The 16347-nt window shown below is 49.9% G+C and overlaps 1 protein-coding gene across 2 annotated transcripts; it reads right to left on the bottom strand.

Annotated features, from left to right (window-relative positions):
* Positions 1 to 2386: 2386 nt before the first annotated feature.
* On the bottom strand, positions 2387 to 14865 carry LOC309382033 (thialysine N-epsilon-acetyltransferase-like). Of its 2 annotated transcripts, XR_014173616.1 has the most exons (7): positions 14517 to 14865; positions 13107 to 13158; positions 11737 to 11820; positions 5482 to 5583; positions 4276 to 4316; positions 3734 to 4172; positions 2387 to 3679 (listed from the first exon to the last, which is right to left on the bottom strand). XR_014173616.1 is itself a non-coding variant. In XM_081933479.1 (6 exons), exons 1-6 carry the CDS (start codon positions 14646 to 14648, stop codon positions 3969 to 3971), a joined length of 615 nt encoding a protein of 204 aa, XP_081789605.1. In that variant the 5' UTR covers positions 14649 to 14865; the 3' UTR covers positions 2387 to 3968. The 2 variants fall into 2 exon arrangements, 1 of the variants encoding a protein (XP_081789605.1); XM_081933479.1 differs by having other exon boundaries at positions 2387 to 4172.
* Positions 14866 to 16347: the final 1482 nt, after the last annotated feature.

Genomic DNA, 16347 nt, shown 5'->3' on the forward strand with positions numbered 1-16347 from the left:
TTGGGAGGGCCAATCCACAACCATCTGTGCTTAACCATCTTCTGTGAGCCTGCCTACGGAGTTGCTGCTTCCGTTTCTCAGCCCTTCTCAATCTGGCATCAGGGACAAACTGCCTTTGATCCTCCCCACTGCTCCATGCCTCAGGCGTCTCCTGGTAGCCAACCAGCCTCTCCGGTCCCTGCTCTGAGTCTGAACCCTGCACAGGGTCCTCCACCTCGTCCGGGGCAGACTCATATGGTCCCTCGCTCTCCGAGTCCGTCAGCCGCTCAACCGGATCCTGCTGGGCCACAACAGTAAGGTAACAGAAATAACCCGGAAAGCGTGTACAGAAAAAATTAATAAACACACAGGCAGGAGCCATAGCCAGAGAAAACCACACACGTAGCCAGGAAGAGGTTATACTCGGTCACAAAAGAAACATGGGATAATAGGATTAGGAAAAGGGTAACAAAGTTGAGGGAAACCCCGAATCTAGCAATGACCGGTCAGAATAACAAAAACACAAAATCCAATTCTAAGGTAACACAAACATCATATAGAACAGACACCTTTGTATAAGCGTCCGAACTCCTCGTGTTCTATGATAGGATTAGTCCAAGAACAAGACACCGGACGAGCGAAATCCAAAGACAAGAGAATCAAGATCAGAGCAATCGTCCAGAATAAAAGAACTTTTGTAAAATCCAAATTTACACAATAGCCTGAAGCCAGAAAAACTGTATAAAAGGGAAAACCAAACTATAGACGGGGGGGGGGGGGGGGGGGCTGCAGACCCAGGAACGACGGAGCTGCGTCTCGTCCTTCCCGTTTTTCTTTCCTCAATAAAAACTCATAACTCATCTGCATTGACTGTACACCGCCCCGAGTCCCTTTTTGGGAGAGGGGGCGGTCTAGAAATCCAATAAAATAAAATAAATAAATAAATAAGTTCCAGGCAGCTGTCTCCACGAAACTTTCTTTTAGCGTCGGTGGTGACTCCCGGCTGGGAACGGACCGGAAACCTTTGCCTTCCAACCAGTGATGGGTTTCAAATTTTTTAAGAACCTCTTCTGTAGGTGTGGCCTGCTTTGTGGGAGTGGCTTGCCGGCCATGTGACCGGGTGGGAGTGGCTTGCCAGCCATGTGACTGGGTGGGCGTGGCCAACCTGTAAAATGTGGTGAAACTCACTTAACAACGCTCTTGCTTAGCAACCAAAATGTTGGGTCAGAAACCCTGGCATTTGAAGCACGCAAGTCTTAAAGCTGTCAAGTTACAAGACCCTTCCACCCCTAACGCTTTAGAAAAAAACAACAACCCAGAGGTGTTCAAACTTGACAGCTTTAAGACTTGTGGACTTCAACTCCCAGAATTCCTCCTCCAGTCATGTTGACTCAGGAACTCTGGCATTGAAGTGCGCAAGTCTTAAAGCTGTCAAGTTAAAAGGCCCTTGCACCCCTAACCCTTTAGAAAAAAAAACCCAGGGGTGTTCAAAGTTGACAGCTTTAAGACTTGTGGACTTCAACACCCAGAATTCCTCCTCTCGCTCTTCATCTTGATGATGTGCGGACGGGCGGGGGGAGGGAGCTGGAACAGGTTCTAAACGGCACTGTAGATTTGTGGACTTCAACTGTGGAACTTCTTCTATAGAAGAGCTTAGAACTGGCAGGAACCCACCCCAGCTTCCAACAATTCCAAGGGCATCCTATTTGCTGTTTGCAACAAATGCATTTTAATTAGAAGTTGTGCTTGCTCCAAACACTGGAAGTTTTGAAAAAGGGATTGGAAATGCTGTAGAGTCTCCTGCTTTTGGACCAAATGACCTCTAAGCTCCCTTCCAACTCCGCTCATCTGTTAAATCACCCCAAAGAAGCCCCCAAGTGAAAGCCCCACTGATTTCCGTGGGTGCAATTTGCATGGGTATTCACCCTCTATGCCCAAAACGTGCAAATTCTATTTTTTTTAAAAAAATATTTTTTTTAAAAGTGCTTTTAAAAAAAAAAAGCAAAATTGCACCACAATCTTTTGCCCAGGGCTAAAATACATGTTCTAGTGGCAGGCTGTTCCACTGGTTAATTAATTTGAAGAGGAAATGGCAGGATTCAACCCACAAAATTAGTGGAAGCAATTCAGAAAAATCCGAATTTTGAAGCTTGGCTGAACACTGCCAGAAGCAGAAGACACGTCTGCTTTATTAGCTCTTTGTATCCTCCTGAAACTACCTGCGGAGACATTAGATCTCGCGAGATTCAAAGGGGAAGGCATATCAATAACATAGAGGTAGAAATAGGATAGATAGGCTCTTTCTCTATCACTAGGTGGAGCTTTCGGGTTCAGTTTCTCTAGTTTGTTTCCCCACCCCACCCCACCCCACCCCAGGGAAAATGTGTCAGCCACAACACAAACCCACAATTTTGTCTTGGCTGTAATGAAGGGGGAGAGCATTGCAATGCAGGCAGCAATCTCCTTTCTTAAATCGTCTTCCGTCTGGCCTTAAATTTCCCAGAAAATGAAATTTGAGATATATATATATATATTTTAAAAAAGAAAATTGTTTCACAAGTTCTTTTTTCTTTTTTTAATACTCTCCCACGTCAAGCACGAATCAGAAGCCAAAAGCAGATTGGAGAGTTGCAACCATCGGGCCACTAGAGGGCGCAAAGAAAACAAAAATAAAGCTATATCTGTGGGCAGCCCCCTAGTGGTGACCCTGGGGTTTTGCAACCCTGGTTTGGTAGATTCTAAATCCAGATTAAACCTGGAGGCCAAGAGATTTGTGTGTGTGTGTTTGTTTGTTTGTTCAGATTTGCATTCCCAGCCCCTAAATCTCTAGCCTGTTTCTTCCTGGCTTAATCCCAGTTTAATCTTCTTTTAATCCCAAACTTTAAACTCTCTTGATTGCAAATTCGGGGAGTTATTCCATCCCATTGTGGTGGAAAGAGAATTTAGCCAATGGAAACGGTTGCAATTCCGCGGAAATCCAGTCCCCGGTGCGCACAGCTGCCCCCTAGGGCTCCCCAGAAGCCCCCTGACCCTCCCAGAAAACCCATCCCTTTCCATGCCAGGCACCCCAAAATCTCCCATCCCCTTTGCCTTCCTAGGGGCAACTTTAAGTCCTCGTGCGTGGCTTCCTCTCCGGCTGAGAATTTGCACTCGGGTTTTTTAAGCCGCCAAAGTGCCCAAGACTTCCCTTCTTTTCCTTTTCCAGAGAGAGAGAGAGAGAGAAAGAGAGTTTTTTAACAGTAACAGAGTTGGAAGGGACCTTGGAGGTCATCTAGTCCAACCCCCTCCTCACGCAGGAGGCCCATACCAGGGATTCGAACCGCCAAACTGCCGACCTTGCTGATCGACATGCTCGGCGTTTTACCCACTGAGCCAGAATGGCTATAAAAGAGCCCCTCCCCCCTTAGCTTTTATTTTGTCCTCGAGCACGGGGTTGGACTAGAAGACCTCCAAGGTCCCTTTCAACCCTGTTGCAATTCTACATTCTGCATTCTTCATTCTGTATTTGCATTCTGCATTCTATATTCTGCATTCTATATTCTGCATTCTATATTCTGCATTCTATATTCTGCATTCTGCACCCTCAATCCTGCATTCCGCATTCTTCATTCCGCATTCTTCATTCTATATTCTGCATTCTATATTCTGCATTCTATATTCTACATTCTGTATTCTGCATTCTGTATTTGCATTCCGCATTCTGTATTCCGCATTCTGTATTTGCATTCCGCATTCTATATTCTGCATTCTGCACCCTCAATCCTGCATTCGGCATTCTTCATTCTGTATTTTGAGTTCTGCATTCTGTATTCTTTTCGAAGGCAATGGGGGAGGGTCAAACTTCGGCCTTCCAGAAAGAACAAGAGGGGGGGAATATCACCCCCAAAACCCCGGTGCATAGGTAGGGGATGGGTGGAGGGCTCTGAGTCACCCCTTTGGAATTGCACTGGCTAATCTGGGACGGAATTGGAGGTGGGGTGTGGGGGTGTCTAAAGCTGCAAAGGAACGGGGTTCGGCTTGGCTGCCCCTTCTTCCACCAGCTTCACCAGGGCCCCCCTGTCAATCCGGAAGACGTGCCAGTTATCCCGGAGGGTGACATCGATGGCACCTCTCTTGTGGTAGAAATCGTTTGTGGCCGGATGCTTCTGGGCCGAGATGAACCGGAACTGGGAGCACCCTTTTTCCAGGGCAATCTGAGGATAGGAGGTTAAAAACCAGGTTTGTTTGATTCGGGAGGGGCCCCTGGACTGGATCAGGGGAAGACTTGCTGGCTAGACTGCTCCCCGTGGGTCTTACCTTGGCTGCTCGGTTCAGCAAGGTGGTGCCAAGTCCTCTCCCTGGCCAAGAAGGAGAAGAGAGAGGAGAGGAGAAGAGATGGAGGGAGAGAGGGGGGTAGGAAGGAGGGACGGAGGGAGAGGAAAAGGAGGGAGGGAGAGAGGATGGGGAGGGAGGGAGAGAGAGAGAGAGAAAGAGGAGAGGAGAAGGAGCAGGAGAGGGTGGGGAGGGAGGCAGAAAGAGAAGAGAAGAGGAGGGGGAGAGAGAGAGGAGAGGAGGAGGAGAGGAGGAGGGAGAGAAAGAGGAGCAGAGGAGAGGTGAAGAGAAGGAGGGAAGGAGAGGAGGGTGGGGAGGGAGGGAGAGAGAGGAGAAGAGGCAGAGAAAGAAAGAGGAGAGGAGAAGAGAAGAAGGGAAGGAGAGAAGAGGAGAAGACAAGAGAAAACGGGGGGGGGAAAGGGGTGGGGATGGGAAGTGAGAGAGGGAGAGAAAGAGGAGAGGAGGAGAGAAGGAGGGAGAGAGAGAAGGAGAGAAAGGAAAGGTGAAGAGAAGGAGAGAGAGAGAGGAGAAGAGAAGAGAAAAGAAGGAGAGAAAGGGGATGGGGATGGGAAGGGAGAGAGAGAGAGAGAGAAATTTAATATATACATATATATTTTTTAGAAGAAGAATTCTGGACATTGAGCGGCACCTGACAACGGACTTTTTAATTTGTTAAGTTAACACAATCATTTTGTATTTTCATTTGACTTAGCTTCTCTCTTTTAAAATAACATGTTGAGATTCCTTACAGCTTGGAACGCAGGAAGACTTTTCATCCCGTGGTTGTAAGGATGGATTAGACGGCATTTAACCATTCCTAAACTGAAAAGATAATTTACAGGAGGATGTGCGGAGAATTTAAAAGTTTCTTCGTCTACGCTGGCATCTGGTTAACTAATACAATACAATACAATACAATAGTAGAGTTGGAAGGGACCTTGGAGGTCTTCTAGTCCAACCCCCTGCCTAGGCAGGAAACCCTATACCGTTTCTAACTAACTTCAAACAAAGTTTGGGGATGATTCCCTGTGCAAAGGAAGGGCTAACTCTCATCTTGTCCCATCAGCTTTCCCTTTTCTTCTCTCCACTGTGTGTTAACTATCAAAAAGGAACGTATGGTGGATCTTAAGGGTCTCCCCTTACTTAGAGAGATCCCGCTTTATTAGGGCTAGCCCCGAATTTCTCCCCTACCTCTGAATTCCGGCATCACGTAGAGATCTTCGCCAAAGAGGACTGGGCCGTCCCAGGTACAGTAAGTCAGATAGTGGAACTGGTAGCCAACAATGGTGTGTCCTGCAGAGGGAAAGGAGCAGCAAACGGAGGGGGACGGAAAGGAAGGATAGACCTGAATTCCGCAGAGGGGATGAAGAATGTGATGGCTTTGCAATTCACGGGGCGGGGGGTGGATTGAATGCAGCTTTCTCGCTGGGGCTCATTGCGAGACTTTTCTTGGGTCTTCACGGTGATGTGTTAAGGCAGGGGTGTCCAAACTTGGGAACTTTAAGACTTGTGGACTTCAACTCCCAGAATTCCCCAGCCAGCAGAGCTGGCTGGGGAATTCTAGGAGTTGAAGTCCACAAGTCTTAAAGTTCCCAAGTTTGGACACCCCTGTGTTAAGGTCTCTCTCTCTCTCTCTCTCTTCATTAATTCATTCATATCCCACCTTTTGGGGGTTTTTACAAGTAAGTTGAGGCAGTGAATATCTCTATGACTCTTTTCCTATTTTCTTCACAACAGCCCTGTGAGGTGGGTTGGTATGAGAGAGAGAAGGACTGGCCCAAAGTCACTGATCTAGCTTTCATGCCTAAAGTGGGACTAGAACTCCCAGTCTCCTGGTGATTGGCCCAGAGTCACTGATCTAGCTTTCATGCCTAAAGTGGGACTAGAACTCACAGTCCCCTGGTGATTGGCTCAGAGTCACCCAGCTGGCTTTTGTGGCTAAGGCGGGATCTAGAACTCCCAGTCTCCTGGTGATTGGCCCAAAGTCGCTGATCTAACTTTCATGCCTAAAGTGGGACTAGAACTCCCAGTCTCCTGGTGATTGGCCCAAAGTCACCCAGTCAGCTTTCATGCTTAAGGCGGGACTAGAACTCCCAGTCTCCAGGTGATTGGCTCAGAGTCACTGATCTAGCTTTCATGCCTAAAGTGGGACTAGAACTCCCAGTCTCCTGGTGATTGGCCCAGAGTCACTGATCTAGCTTTCATGCCTAAAGTGGGACTAGAACTCACAGTCCCCTGGTGATTGGCTCAGAGTCACCCAGCTGGCTTTTGTGGCTAAGGCGGGATCTAGAACTCCCAGTCTCCTGGTGATTGGCCCAAAGTCGCTGATCTAACTTTCATGCCTAAGGTGGGACTAGAACTCCCAGTCTCCTGGTGATTGGCTCAGAGTCACTGATCTAGCTTTCATGCCTAAGGTGGGACTAGAACTCCCAGTCTCCTGGTGATTGGCCCAAAGTCACTGATCCAGCTTTCATGCCTAAAGTGGGACTAGAACTCCCAGCCTCCTGGTGATTGGCTCAGAGTCACTGATCTAGCTTTCATGCCTAAGGTGGGACTAGAACTCCCAGTCTCCTGGTGATTGGCTCAGAGTCACTGATCTAGCTTTCATGCCTAAAGTGGGACTAGAACTCCCAGTCTCCTGGTGATTGGCCCAGAGTCACTGATCTAGCTTTCATGCCTAAAGTGGGACTAGAACTCACAGTCCCCTGGTGATTGGCTCAGAGTCACCCAGCTGGCTTTTGTGGCTAAGGCGGGATCTAGAACTCCCAGTCTCCTGGTGATTGGCCCAAAGTCGCTGATCTAACTTTCATGCCTAAGGTGGGACTAGAACTCCCAGTCTCCTGGTGATTGGCTCAGAGTCACTGATCTAGCTTTCATGCCTAAGGTGGGACTAGAACTCCCAGTCTCCTGGTGATTGGCCCAAAGTCACTGATCTAGCTTTCATGCCTAAAGTGGGACTAGAACTCCCAGTCTCCTGGTGATTGGCTCAAAGTCACTGATCTAGCTTTCATGCCTAAAGTGGGACTAGAACTCCCAGTCTCCTGGTGATTGGCCCAAAGTCACTGATCTAGCTTTCATGCCTAAAGTGGGACTAGAACTCCCAGTCTCCTGGTGATTGGCCCAGAGTCACTGATCTAGCTTTCATGCCTAAAGTGGGACTAGAACTCCCAGTCTCCAGGTGATTGGCTCAGAGTCACTGATCTAGCTTTCATGCCTAAAGTGGGACTAGAACTCCCAGTCTCCTGGTGATTGGCCCAGAGTCACTGATCTAGCTTTCATGCCTAAAGTGGGACTAGAACTCCCAGTCTCCAGGTGATTGGCTCAGAGTCACTGATCTAGCTTTCATGCCTAAAGTGGGACTAGAACTCCCAGTCTCCTGGTGATTGGCCCAAAGTCACCCAGTCAGCTTTCATGCTTAAGGCGGGACTAGAACTCCCAGTCTCCAGGTGATTGGCTCAGAGTCACTGATCTAGCTTTCATGCCTAAAGTGGGACTAGAACTCCCAGTCTCCTGGTGATTGGCCCAGAGTCACTGATCTAGCTTTCATGCCTAAAGTGGGACTAGAACTCACAGTCCCCTGGTGATTGGCTCAGAGTCACCCAGCTGGCTTTTGTGGCTAAGGCGGGATCTAGAACTCCCAGTCTCCTGGTGATTGGCCCAAAGTCGCTGATCTAACTTTCATGCCTAAGGTGGGACTAGAACTCCCAGTCTCCTGGTGATTGGCCCAAAGTCACTGATCCAGCTTTCATGCCTAAAGTGGGACTAGAACTCCCAGCCTCCTGGTGATTGGCTCAGAGTCACTGATCTAGCTTTCATGCCTAAGGTGGGACTAGAACTCCCAGTCTCCTGGTGATTGGCTCAGAGTCACTGATCTAGCTTTCATGCCTAAGGTGGGACTAGAACTCCCAGTCTCCTGGTGATTGGCCCAGAGTCACTGATCTAGCTTTCATGCCTAAAGTGGGACTAGAACTCCCAGTCTCCTGGTGATTGGCCCAAAGTCACTGATCCAGCTTTCATGCCTAAAGTGGGACTAGAACTCCCAGCCTCCTGGTGATTGGCTCAGAGTCACTGATCTAGCTTTCATGCCTAAGGTGGGACTAGAACTCCCAGTCTCCTGGTGATTGGCTCAGAGTCACTGATCTAGCTTTCATGCCTAAGGTGGGACTAGAACTCCCAGTCTCCTGGTGATTGGCTCAGAGTCACTGATCTAGCTTTCATGCCTAAGGTGGGACTAGAACTCCCAGTCTCCTGGTGATTGGCTCAGAGTCACTGATCTAGCTTTCATGCCTAAGGTGGGACTAGAACTCCCAGTCTCCTGGTGATTGGCCCAAAGTCACTGATCCAGCTTTCATGCCTAAAGTGGGACTAGAACTCCCAGCCTCCTGGTGATTGGCTCAGAGTCACTGATCTAGCTTTCATGCCTAAGGTGGGACTAGAACTCCCAGTCTCCTGGTGATTGGCCCAGAGTCACTGATCTAGCTTTCATGCCTAAAGTGGGACTAGAACTCACAGTCCCCTGGTGATTGGCTCAGAGTCACCCAGCTGGCTTTTGTGGCTAAGGCGGGATCTAGAACTCCCAGTCTCCTGGTGATTGGCCCAAAGTCGCTGATCTAACTTTCATGCCTAAGGTGGGACTAGAACTCCCAGTCTCCTGGTGATTGGCTCAGAGTCACTGATCTAGCTTTCATGCCTAAGGTGGGACTAGAACTCCCAGTCTCCTGGTGATTGGCCCAAAGTCACTGATCTAGCTTTCATGCCTAAAGTGGGACTAGAACTCCCAGTCTCCTGGTGATTGGCCCAGAGTCACTGATCTAGCTTTCATGCCTAAAGTGGGACTAGAACTCCCAGTCTCCTGGTGATTGGCTCAAAGTCACTGATCTAGCTTTCATGCCTAAAGTGGGACTAGAACTCCCAGTCTCCTGGTGATTGGCCCAGAGTCACTGATCTAGCTTTCATGCCTAAAGTGGGACTAGAACTCCCAGTCTCCTGGTGATTGGCCCAGAGTCACTGATCTAGCTTTCATGCCTAAAGTGGGACTAGAACTCCCAGTCTCCAGGTGATTGGCTCAGAGTCACTGATCTAGCTTTCATGCCTAAAGTGGGACTAGAACTCCCAGTCTCCTGGTGATTGGCCCAAAGTCACCCAGTCAGCTTTCATGCTTAAGGCGGGACTAGAACTCCCAGTCTCCTGGTGATTGGCCCAAAGTCGCTGATCTAACTTTCATGCCTAAGGTGGGACTAGAACTCCCAGTCTCCTGGTGATTGGCTCAGAGTCACTGATCTAGCTTTCATGCCTAAGGTGGGACTAGAACTCCCAGTCTCCTGGTGATTGGCCCAAAGTCACTGATCTAGCTTTCATGCCTAAAGTGGGACTAGAACTCCCAGTCTCCTGGTGATTGGCCCAGAGTCACTGATCTAGCTTTCATGCCTAAAGTGGGACTAGAACTCCCAGTCTCCTGGTGATTGGCTCAAAGTCACTGATCTAGCTTTCATGCCTAAAGTGGGACTAGAACTCCCAGTCTCCTGGTGATTGGCCCAGAGTCACTGATCTAGCTTTCATGTCTAAAGTGGGACTAGAACTCCCAGTCTCCTGGTGATTGGCCCAGAGTCACTGATCTAGCTTTCATGCCTAAAGTGGGACTAGAACTCCCAGTCTCCAGGTGATTGGCTCAGAGTCACTGATCTAGCTTTCATGCCTAAAGTGGGACTAGAACTCCCAGTCTCCTGGTGATTGGCCCAAAGTCACCCAGTCAGCTTTCATGCTTAAGGCGGGACTAGAACTCCCAGTCTCCAGGTGATTGGCTCAGAGTCACTGATCTAGCTTTCATGCCTAAAGTGGGACTAGAACTCCCAGTCTCCTGGTGATTGGCCCAGAGTCACTGATCTAGCTTTCATGCCTAAAGTGGGACTAGAACTCACAGTCCCCTGGTGATTGGCTCAGAGTCACCCAGCTGGCTTTTGTGGCTAAGGCGGGATCTAGAACTCCCAGTCTCCTGGTGATTGGCCCAAAGTCGCTGATCTAACTTTCATGCCTAAGGTGGGACTAGAACTCCCAGTCTCCTGGTGATTGGCTCAGAGTCACTGATCTAGCTTTCATGCCTAAGGTGGGACTAGAACTCCCAGTCTCCTGGTGATTGGCCCAAAGTCACTGATCCAGCTTTCATGCCTAAAGTGGGACTAGAACTCCCAGCCTCCTGGTGATTGGCTCAGAGTCACTGATCTAGCTTTCATGCCTAAGGTGGGACTAGAACTCCCAGTCTCCTGGTGATTGGCTCAGAGTCACTGATCTAGCTTTCATGCCTAAAGTGGGACTAGAACTCCCAGTCTCCTGGTGATTGGCCCAGAGTCACTGATCTAGCTTTCATGCCTAAAGTGGGACTAGAACTCACAGTCCCCTGGTGATTGGCTCAGAGTCACCCAGCTGGCTTTTGTGGCTAAGGCGGGATCTAGAACTCCCAGTCTCCTGGTGATTGGCCCAAAGTCGCTGATCTAACTTTCATGCCTAAGGTGGGACTAGAACTCCCAGTCTCCTGGTGATTGGCTCAGAGTCACTGATCTAGCTTTCATGCCTAAGGTGGGACTAGAACTCCCAGTCTCCTGGTGATTGGCCCAAAGTCACTGATCTAGCTTTCATGCCTAAAGTGGGACTAGAACTCCCAGTCTCCTGGTGATTGGCTCAAAGTCACTGATCTAGCTTTCATGCCTAAAGTGGGACTAGAACTCCCAGTCTCCTGGTGATTGGCCCAGAGTCACTGATCTAGCTTTCATGCCTAAAGTGGGACTAGAACTCCCAGTCTCCTGGTGATTGGCCCAAAGTCACTGATCTAGCTTTCATGCCTAAAGTGGGACTAGAACTCCCAGTCTCCTGGTGATTGGCCCAGAGTCACTGATCTAGCTTTCATGCCTAAAGTGGGACTAGAACTCCCAGTCTCCAGGTGATTGGCTCAGAGTCACTGATCTAGCTTTCATGCCTAAAGTGGGACTAGAACTCCCAGTCTCCAGGTGATTGGCCCAAAGTCACCCAGTCAGCTTTCATGCTTAAGGCGGGACTAGAACTCCCAGTCTCCTGGTGATTGGTCTGAAGTCACCCATCCGTCTTCCATGCCTAAGGCGGGACTAGAACTCACCGTCTCCTGGTGATTGGCCCAAAGTCACCCAGTCAGCTTTCGTGCTTAAGGCGGGACTAGAACTCCCAGTCTCCTGGTGATTGGCCCAAAGTCACCCAGCCATCATTCCTATGGTGAACTAGAACTCACAATCTCCTGGTTCTTTAGCCTGGCACCTTCACCACTAGACCAAATTGGCACCTCTTCCATTTGTTCGGGCAACGCAACCAACACATATTTTGGGGAGCGTTGCCTTCACCTTCAACCCCCAATTCCCATGGTCCATCTCTGGCCTGGGCTCCCCCCTCTCCATCCCGGGGACCCCTGGTCTCTCGCCGTACCCTCTCTGCTTTTTCGTGCGGGGGGCACCTCGGCCACCAGGAACCCAAAGATGGCGTCTTTTTCGAACCCATCCTTCTCGAGAGCTGCAGAAAATTCAGACAAGTTCATCAAGTTTAAAAGAAGGTTAAAGTTTAAACCGTTTGTTGGGCGATTACGGTAAGCAAAGTGTCCCGTTTGATCTCTCCGAGAATGGAACGGAAGGTGGGGGGGAAAAATTGCAGCATTGACACACAAAAGGCACACACACCATTTTTAAAAAGCTCGGAATTGCCAATGGTGGGTATTATTTTTTTTACGAATTAAGAGAGAGAATCTTTGCATTTTATACTTCGATAAACTAATAAAAAAGTTTTCATTGAAAGAGAGAGAAAATCCAAGGATCGCTGGCACCCGTTCTGGAGATTACAATTTAACAGTTTGTTCTAACAGAATAACAGAGTCGGAAGGGACCTTGTCGGTCATCTAGTCCAACCCCTCCCCTTTCTGACAGATGGCAGTCCAGTCCCTTCTCGAAAGCTTCCAGGGATGAAGCTCCCACAACTTCCTCCATTTAGAAAGGAGGCTCCAATTTCAATTTCCTAATCCCCTTTCAAAAAATCTGCACAGCTAGTCCTCGACTTAACGACCACAACGGAGACCTAAATGTCTTCTGCCGAGAGAGACAAGTCGTTAAGCGAGTTTGGTTTCATTTTACGACCTTTCTGGCCACCGCTTTTCAGCGAATTGCCGCAGTTCGCAACACGGTTGTTAAGTGAAGCTGAGGTTGCTCCTCCGAGGGTCGCCAAAGGGGGGCTCACGTGACACCCCCCAGGACGCTGCAACCGTCATAAATAGGAGTCGGTTTCCCCTATTGTTTGAATTGTGATCACGTGGCAAACTGGTTCGTCCCACGATCAGCTGGGGAGGAACCAGTTTGCTCCGACGATCAGGGTTGGCCCATAAAGCTAGACTTATAACCACTCATTTAACGACCGTTCAAAGTTAGAATGACGTTAAAAAAAGGTGACTTCCGATAAAGTTTAACATTTATGACCGTTGCTGCATCACATGATCAAAAGCCGGACGCTTGGCCCATGACTCGTATTTACGACGGTCGCAGCATCTCCGGGATCGCGCGATCCCCCTGTGCGGCTCTTTGGACCCAGCAAAGTCCACGGGGAAGCCCGATTCGCTTAGCAACCGTGCGGCTCGCTTAGCCACTGCAGTGGTTCCCTTTAACAACGGGGGCAAGAGGGGTGGTAAGAAGGGGAAAAAACTCACTTCGCTGCCTCGCCTAGCAACGGAGGTTACGGTCGCAAGAAGAGGACCTTGGTTCCGTTAAGCACGTTTGTGGAGTTGCCTCATAAAGATGGTAGAACGTGTGTCTTACCTTCTGGAGAAATTGTCACCTGGCGGAGATCTTTGTGAGACGATGCCAATTCCTGAAAAAGATGGAAACACTTGTGAGTGGACCAGAACTTTCTGGGGCCTTCTCCCCGGTCTCCCTCCGGTGGGGAGATTCGAAAGCATAGTCCGTATCTCTGTCCTCTCCATCTGTCCTCAACTTTGGACAACCGCTTCTCTGCGTAAGAAAGTCTTCAACAATAGTGAAAGACCAAGTCAGTTCTTCTCTCTCCATATCCCACCCAACTCCATCCATCCACCCAGCGGTGGGTTTCACATTTTGTTGCCACTGGTTTGCCCCGCGCGACCCCCACTTGCTTCGCAGTTCCACGCATGCGCCCAGAAAGGTGGAGGATCTCAAGTCCTACTGGAGTTGGGGTCGTCATTGGAAGAGTCGAAGGACCAGGGTGGAGACAGGTCTTCATGGAGAACATCTAGGAGGTTGTTAAAGAGTTGACACCTGCCTTGATGAATATCCATCAATCAATCTCTTATTGACGTAAGCCATCCAACCTCCAGAGAAGTCCATAGTGATGGGACAGGGGGAAGGGAAGAGAAGAGGACACCCAGAAGAACGGTGGATGGACTGAATGGTGTAGTGGTGATGGAGACACCATTAGAAGACCTGAAGGATCAGGTTGGAGGCAGATCTTCATGGAGAACATCTCTATGGGATCAATCAGAAATGATCAGATGACAGAACATCAATCCATGGGAAGACCCAGCTGTCTTGAGAAGTCCATGAAGTTGGAAGGCAGGAGAAGATTAGGAGGACCAACAGCAAGGGGGAAGGACTCAGTTACAGTGGTGATGGAGGCACTGTTAAAAGAGCTGAAGGACCAGGGGTGGAGCCAGATCTTCATCTGGGAGGTTGTTAAGATTGACACTTCCTTGATGGTCCTCATCAATCAATCAATTTCTATTAAGGCAACCCATACAATCTCCAGAGAAGTCCATAAGCGTGGGAAAGTTGGAAGAGAAGAGGAGGACAATCAGCAGGAAGGTGGATGGACTGAGGCGGAGTGGTGATGGAGACACCATTAGAAGACCCAGACTGGAGAGAGATCTCCATTAAGAACATCCAAGTAGGTCAGTATTTTTCAACCTCGGAGACATTCAGTTGGGTGGACTTCAACTATCAGAAACTACCTTGCTGGCTGGGGAATTCTGGGAGTTGAAGTTCACCCAACTTAAAGCCTCCAAGGTTCAGAAGATCCCTTTAGATGGTCACATTGGATTAATGCAGAAGTGGGATCCAGCCGTTTCGGACCGGTTCGCCCGAATTGGTAGTGGAAATTGCGGGTCGGCCCAACCTCTCCACCCCACCGCCTTCCTCCTGACCCCTTGAGACCCCCCCTTTCTACCCTTCCCAGCCCCCCACCGTCCCGCTTCTCACCCTAACCAGCCGCACCACATCCCGGACGTCCCTTTTGGCCCAAGGACGGACGAGGAAGCTCATGGTGGCCAGGAGACGCCTTGAAGGACCTGCCGCCGTTCCTCCGTTGGACGCTGGTCCTTTAAAGCCCATGCCTGACCTTGGACCCGTTGCCGGCCGGTCTTCTCCGCTCGGTTGCCTGCCCCCGATGACCACGGGGGAGATCAGAAGTCACATCTTGATCTTTAACACCGATCTTCACGCCATGGGCTTGATTTTTTTGTCCCCCGCCTTGCGGATGACCTGTTCCCTGTAGCAAATTAACATTCTTGGGCACTCATCTCTTTCGGACTCGGCTCCGTTTCGGACTTTGTCATTTTTGGATGGCTGCCAAGCATCCCTCGTGGGCCCTGGACTTGAGAGGCCACTGACCTTCTGGGGACTGGTGTCATCCTTGCCACGTGAATCCGGCACGTGGCCTCAAGGGGGTCAGTTAAAGGCACAAGATCGGCATTTCCATGGCATGGAAAACTAGTTTGTGGTAACCCCAGATAGATAGAAGAGTTGTGCCTTACCCATAAAATCCGGCTGGGTGACTTTGGGCCAATCACCAGGAGACTGGGAGTTCTAGTCCCGCCTTAGGCATGGAAGATGGCTGCATGACTTTGGGCCAATCACCAGGAGGCTGGGAGTTCTAGTCCCGCCTTAGGCATGAAAGCCGGCTGGGTGACTTTGGGCCAATCACCAAGAGACTGGGAGTTCTAGTCTCACCTTAGGAATGGAAGATGGCTGGGTGACTTTGGGCCAATCACCAGGAGATGGGGAGTTCTAGTACCGCCTTAGGCATGGAAGATGGCTGGGTGACTTTAGGCCAATCACCAGGAGACTGGGAGTTCTAGTCCCGCCTTAGGCATGGAAGATGGCTGGGTGACTTTGGGCCAATCACCAGGAGACTGGGAGTTCTAGTCCCGCCTTAGGCATGGAAGATGGCTGGGTGACTTTGGGCCAATCACCAGGAGACTGGGAGTTCTAGTCTCACCTTAGGCATGGAAGATGGCTGGGTGACTTTGGGCCAATCACCAGGAGATGGGGAGTTCTAGTCCTGCCTTAGGCATGAAAGCCGGCTGGGTGACTTTGGGCCAATCACCAGGAGACTGGGAGTTCTAGTCCCACCTTAGGCATGAAAACCGGCTGGGTGACTTTGGGCCAATCACCAGGAGACTGGGAGTTCTAGTCCCACTTTAGGCATGAAAACCGGCTGTGTGACTTTGGGCCAATCACCAGGAGACTGGGAGTTCTAGTCTCACCTTAGGCATGGAAGATGGCTGGGTGACTTTGGGCCAATCACCAGGAGATGGGGAGTTCTAGTACCGCCTTAGGCAGGGAAGATGGCTGGGTGACTTTGGGCCAATCACCAGGAGATGGGGAGTTGTAGCCCTGCCTTAGGCATGAAAGCCAGCTGGGTGACTTTAGGCCAATCACCAGGAGACTGGGAGTTGTAGTCCTGCCTTAGGCATGAAAGCCGGCTGGGTGACTTTGGGCCAATCACCAGGAGACTGGGAGTTCTAGTCCCACCTTAGGCATGAAAACCGGCTGTGTGACTTTGGGCCAATCACCAGGAGACTGGGAGTTCTAGTCCCGCCTTAGGCATGAAAACCGGCTGGGTGACTTTGGGCCAATCACCGGGAGACTGGGAGGAATTTAAAGACAATACTGTACCCGGAAGTTTCAATTTAAACCTCCGGGGTGTCTATTCTTCAGTTTCGTATCTCTATGCGCAAAAAAAGATGGCGCGGCGCCCGAAACATCCTCCAACTCTCGCGAGACGCGGTGTGGTTCCAGAGGGCGGGGC

This window comes from Natrix helvetica (assembly GCF_964273705.1).
Source record: "Natrix helvetica genome assembly, chromosome: Z".
NCBI classification, from domain to species: Eukaryota; Metazoa; Chordata; class Lepidosauria; order Squamata; family Natricidae; genus Natrix; species Natrix helvetica.